This window comes from Ptychodera flava, chromosome 19 (genome assembly GCF_041260155.1).
Source record: "Ptychodera flava strain L36383 chromosome 19, AS_Pfla_20210202, whole genome shotgun sequence".
NCBI lineage: Eukaryota > Metazoa > Hemichordata > Enteropneusta > Ptychoderidae > Ptychodera > Ptychodera flava.
The window spans coordinates 13,378,031-13,383,645 of record NC_091946.1 but is presented as its reverse complement, the minus strand read 5'-3'; the positions used below and the strand labels follow the sequence as shown (position 1 = coordinate 13,383,645).

The 5,615-nt window shown below is 38.2% G+C and overlaps 1 protein-coding gene across 1 annotated transcript; it reads right to left on the bottom strand.

The window, feature by feature from the left end:
* Positions 1 to 3,219: 3,219 nt before the first annotated feature.
* On the bottom strand, positions 3,220 to 5,349 carry LOC139118636 (thiol S-methyltransferase TMT1A-like). Its single transcript, XM_070682054.1, has 2 exons — positions 4,824 to 5,349; positions 3,220 to 3,588 (listed from the first exon to the last, which is right to left on the bottom strand). The coding sequence occupies exons 1-2, from the start codon at positions 5,274 to 5,276 to the stop codon at positions 3,349 to 3,351; spliced, it is 693 nt and encodes a 230-aa protein (XP_070538155.1). The 5' UTR covers positions 5,277 to 5,349; the 3' UTR covers positions 3,220 to 3,348.
* Positions 5,350 to 5,615: the final 266 nt, after the last annotated feature.

Below are 5,615 nucleotides of genomic sequence, written 5' to 3'. Positions count from 1 at the left end.
GCTGTCATTACAATTCTAAGACAATATAGGCCTAGAACTGATTGTGATCGTAAGGTCTGTTCCAGAAAGAGAAGCATGTATCGAGATCGTTGTCAGCAAAAATTCGGACAAACTTTGTTCTTTTGTTTGTTTGTTTGTTTGTTTTTATGCTCTTTGGTCCAGGCTATTTATAAATCTAGTGACAAGACATGAAATTTTTGTTATTTTCACCACAATAAGTAATATTAGGCCTACATGTCACATGTTGGCCTACCTTGCAATGGCGTGATTCAGAATTTCGATCGAAAACTCTATTATTCTTTCCATATCATATACGCCTAAGTTAGTGGTGAAACTGCTATGTCATCAGGAATCTACCGTATTTAAAAAGGATTGAGCATAATTTGTTTTTCCGTCATTGACGAATTGTGACCTTCAGGGCTTACATTGGACGGGAGGGCTGACATTGCAGCACTGTGCATCTGAAGAATGGACGGGGCAAGTGCAACGCGAGTAAGCGAAATTATTTCATTCGAAGAAAACTTTATGACCTTTTAAACTTGGTAGACGCGTGAACTGAACATACTCCAGCGTTCTTTAAGAAAAGTTTGTCTCTAGGCTTAAATGCACATCGGAAGTTATCATCGTGAACTGAAGCTATAATCATTTAATATATTAACTTCATTTGCATGTTGTACCTATTGCAAGACAAATATTAAATGTCGGTATAAACAATTCGTCGACGTACATCACTAAATGCATATCAGCTGCAGTACAATGATAGAATTGTCGATCTATCATGTTACGGTGCCGCAGGCATGGATGAAGAAAACAACTTAGGGCGTATTGTGAAACTGAACATTTACGTGCAATCTGAAGCATCACAATCTTTCATTAAGAAAGTCGTCGCGTCCACAGGTGATAGGCCTACATATGATCTATATATTACCAAATCATCCACATCATTGCTTCCTATTATATGAAAAACGATTACCGAAAAATTGTTTCTTGACATTAACAAGCCACTGCGTTGCACAAAAATTGGAATGTCAATTTGTAGATGTTTTTCGCCACAAGAGGGCGTTCTCTGCAACGCCACACAGATCCGACTGTGTGAAAGAATTCCTGTAATGAAAGCATTTTATTTGATTTTGTTTCATATTTTACGCCAAGTAGCTACTTTTTCAGACCAGTCATTTGCCCTTGTCCTTTCACTTTCATTTTTTATCTTTTTGAGGAGTGCGTTTAGTTTTTTATTTGTTTTTTTTTTTAATTTGGTTGGTTTTTGCACAGCTATAAACGACATCCCGAAACCTCATCCAAAAACGGTCATATCAGTGAAAACCGTGGCACTTTGCAGCTAGTCCATTTTCTAATTTAGGTATTTTATTAGAAAATAGAATGGAGAGTTATTATCAAATTTCAAATATTTTAGGCCAGCAGATGAAGCGCATTTTGGTCTTTTTTACTAAATATATTAGATTTTGCCGCAAGTTAAAGTGTGAGAAATAGGCTAAAGCCCTTACGAGGATGGTACATTGCGGCCAATCTTAATTTTGTTTGGAAAGCTTCATTAAATGTAAAAATCCTATCTTTACCTATTATTTTTAAAATGCTGTTTAGCTAATGCCTATGTATTTTCTTTTTTATCTGTCCAAGTCTTTGAATCCGTGGCACTTTGCAGCCAGTCGATATTCCAATTTATTCATTCAAATAGAAAAAAGAAATTAGGCTAAAAATCAATTTTTTAATGTTTTTTTTTCATGTTGATGAAGCGCTTTTCGGTCCTTTTCGAAATGAACAACTTAAGTTTCTCACGGCGATGAAATTATGAGAAATTGGTAAAAACCCTTGTGCGGATGGTACTTTGCGGCCAGTCAGTATTTCACATACAAACGCGTCATCGTAAATGATAGTTATCTTAGAAACGTGCCTATTTTCATTTATGTTAGGTAACTCTGCGCAGTGTGTTTACCTTTCAAAACTGCAAGTGGGAATTGGCAACTGCAACCTAATTTCCAATTAGCCATTTTCCCATTTCGTATTTGAGTTTAGGGGTGGTCTATGCTAAGGAGAGGCGGAGCACGAGACGAGTTATCATAACATCTAGATTGATACATGTCTGAGCATGACCCGTGAATATTACGATTAGGCTAAAAAGCTTTCACCGTCATTCGAAGGAATCCGAAAAAGGTCGTCCATAATAAAGAAAATATTCAAGCTGTGAAATTAGTCTGCTTGGAAAAGTTTTGTAGAAGGCTGAGAAAATTTATCCATTTTTTTGCGAGAAAGTTAAACTAGATTATACCCCGAAGCCTGCATATGATAAATCCTAGCAAACAGCGAATAGTTTTCTAAAGACTAAAGTCGTAGATGCAAAGTCTAAGCTCCTTTGGAGAAATCGAAAATTAGCCATCCGATGAATAAACATAGTCACACAGCAACTAGAGACAAGAGAAGTTGTTCAACATTTTCCACGATCCAGTATCAATTTTCACACCAAGTACCCCTGGTGATACATGCAGAGATTCTGAAGTGTTTCGTGGCAGACGAACAACTATTCTAAACTACTAAAGTTGCAAAAGTTTGTTAATGTCAGCTCATTTAAAAGGAGTTGCAAAAACAGTTTCAGAGACCTCACTTACAAAAACAAACCGTTCACAGCTTTACAACATGTATCACTTGTGGTGCGGCATAAAAGCGTAAAACTGTAAAAACGAAGGCTATGCTATAGGATGGAATACAATCACCTTTTATACTCTGAGACTTTGAACATCCGATCGATGGATACAAGGGACAGACAAGTGTTTCGGGTATTAAGAATAACTCATAAATGTTCTATTTATTTGCATTTTCTCAAAATTTCTTCATTTCCAAATTCAAAATGAAAGCAATATCTGTTGTATAATTATGTCATATGCTAAGTATGCCCACAGTCATGAATAGGTGAGCTGCCAGTGTTCATCACAATGGCCTGCACACAATTTGAATCTTCAACTTTTTGGTAAAGAAAAACTGCTACATCTGAGTACACCGAAGTAAGATGACAGTTTCTACAATCGGTAAAATTGCAAGATGGGGGCAGTCTGAAGGAAGTATAGTTTTCTAACTTAGAAGACCTCTAGGTGTAGAAAGCTGGGAGGATGTTGGAGATGTGAAGATTCCAACTACTATCCCTAAAGACAGCAGAGTAACCGGAGTAGTTCAAAACGGTGAAGACATCAGACCGTCCAAACATCAGTGTCGATACCGGATTGGGTCTGACCTTGGCTATGAGCAACGTAGAAACCCAGTGCACTATGTTCAAAACGTCAGGCGAGTCTGGAACCAAGCTGGCAGCTTTCTTCCATCAAATCTGTCAACTTGGAGTCATCGCTTGACAGCGTAGCCGACCAAATGTGGTGAGAAGATGGAAAGGCAACGCTTCAATGGGGCACGGATGATAGAATATTCCAACAAGTCGAAGCCCCCCACGTCCACATATCGCCATGTCTGGCGTGTGAGACGGTAGCTTACGAAGAAGATGGACAGCGGACTCAGCAGATTCTGCACAATACGGGTTTTTCTTTCTCTGCTTTGTACATTTTCCATGTAGCAAAACATGCCGCCCTGAAAATAAAAATAAAGGCAAAAACAAGATGGTGGTCATAATTCATATCGAATGCAAAAATATTTGATTGCGGAGAACATTTTTATATTTTTGTTGCCCTTAAAACTAGGTGAATCCAGGTAGGTTGGTCCGCCTTAGGAAAAGAGAGAATATCAAACAACCGCCTAACTCAAGATTACATCATAATGGTCGCGTTTGAAAAATTAAAGACTCGAAATGGAAAAGCAACCATTCGCTTTCTTTAGAACAATCAATGGAACATATTGTGGATTCCTTTCTGAGATATTGCTCCTTACTAATTCCTTTTTCACCAAGCGATCTTTTGAAAGCTTCAAACATTTGAAACAGTCAAACTAACAATCTGTTAAGCGTAATTTGAAATTTTATGAGTAAAAATCTGATGTTACACTATAAATGTCCATGCAAACAAATAAAATACACAACCAGATGATAGTACACGAATGTATTAGTTTGATGTGAAGATTTTCAAAATTTGAACATACTTATAATTGAATTTATTTTGGGTAGCTTTTCAAATTCTACCAGACCAAAAGATAAAAGCGACAGAAATTTGACAGATTAAAGTAGACAATTTTAGCACATCGTAAACTTAGATTTCGCTACCCTCAGTAGGAATATAATGTTGGAAAGACCAGCAAATGGAACGACTTTCTTAAGGCCCCTGCCTAAGGTTTTAGCTTTCCCTCTTGGGTTCTGTATGGTGCGTTTTGAATTGATGTTTAACTTACCTTAAAGGTAGAACGCGCCTCGGGAACAGATAGTCGGACTCTCAAATTTCTACAATTCTTTTCTGATCTACCGACTTGTGGGGCTAATTTGAAAGCTCGTGCAGAAAGAAAAACTTTCGCCGTCTTAGTTTATCAAAAATCCAAAATGTAACTTTTCCGCAATAGAAACACATGTTAACACGGCAATGGCGGCCACTTTGAATTTCAAATATCGCAAAATGTTAGGTAATTTGTTTCGCTAGTTCCACACTTTGCACAATGACCCCTTATTTTTAATGTCATGATTTAGTAAGAGAATAGTGGAAAGTTTCATTCAGGCAAGTTTGTGCAAAAGTTTAAGTCTTTCACTTTCGAGGCGCTTAAAACCGAATCCTAATTTTCAATACCCTGAAGTTCAAGGTCAGGTTTTATGCCATGCATTTCTGGTAGGGAGGCTGAAGGAAGGCTCACCTTTTACGGTGTCTTATAAAGTTTTTAATACTTACTGGTTTCAAAACTCGCTTTACTTCCCGAACGTAATCCGTTGGATCTCGTACCTTGCACATAACCAAGGTAGACACAACGGTGTCGACACTGTTGTTTGAGACTTTCTTTAGATCTTCACCGTTTTCTAGCACTCCAATTACTCTGGTGCCTTTGGGAAGGTAGATAAAGTCTCCACACCCACCAACGCCAACCTCTAAGACAGTCAGCTCCCTAGCTGTCTTCGCTTGGAAGTCTTTTAAGTTAGAGAGCAACTTCCTTCTTACCGCTACCATCTTGCCATTGTACCAATTGCAGAAACTGTCATCCATTACAGGTGGTATACAAAGACGTAGCAGTTTTACAACGTTAACCACCACGACGACCACTGCTATACAGCCCAGTATGATGAATCCCTGCAGCTTAGCTTGCCATGACTGGGCCAGCACTGCGACGACAAGGCTGAGATCATACATTTTGGACACTAGCTTTCTTGTCTTCTCAGCGATCAAGAGTATCTGAATAATCTTTGGCAGGCTTCCTGGTGTGCGAAAGTTTATAAAAAATTTGAAATGTGAATATTCAGTAGTGTATTTGCATAATGAAACAATGCTTTTTATTATCCTGCAATGCTGTGAGCAGGTGCAACCATGCAACCAATCGACCATTTCAAGAAAATGTTCGCAATGCTCTTCGAAAGTGTGAGATTAATTTGCCTCTCCTGCAAGGTTGTCTGTGATTGATCCCTTTCGCACTGTTAAACGAAATCTGTGCATTTGTTTAACAGGTGTGTAGATCCATGATCAATGTCTTGA

Bases quoted from the DNA above. Each gene is read 5' to 3' on its own strand.
- LOC139118636 (XM_070682054.1), bottom strand. From the start codon at position 5,276: ATGTATGATCTCAGCCTTGTCGTCGCAGTGCTGGCCCAGTCATGGCAA. The intron at 3,589-4,823 runs GTAAGTATTAAA...TTTTATTTTCAG, and splicing joins TAAAGCGAGTTTTGAAACCA to GGCGGCATGTTTTGCTACAT.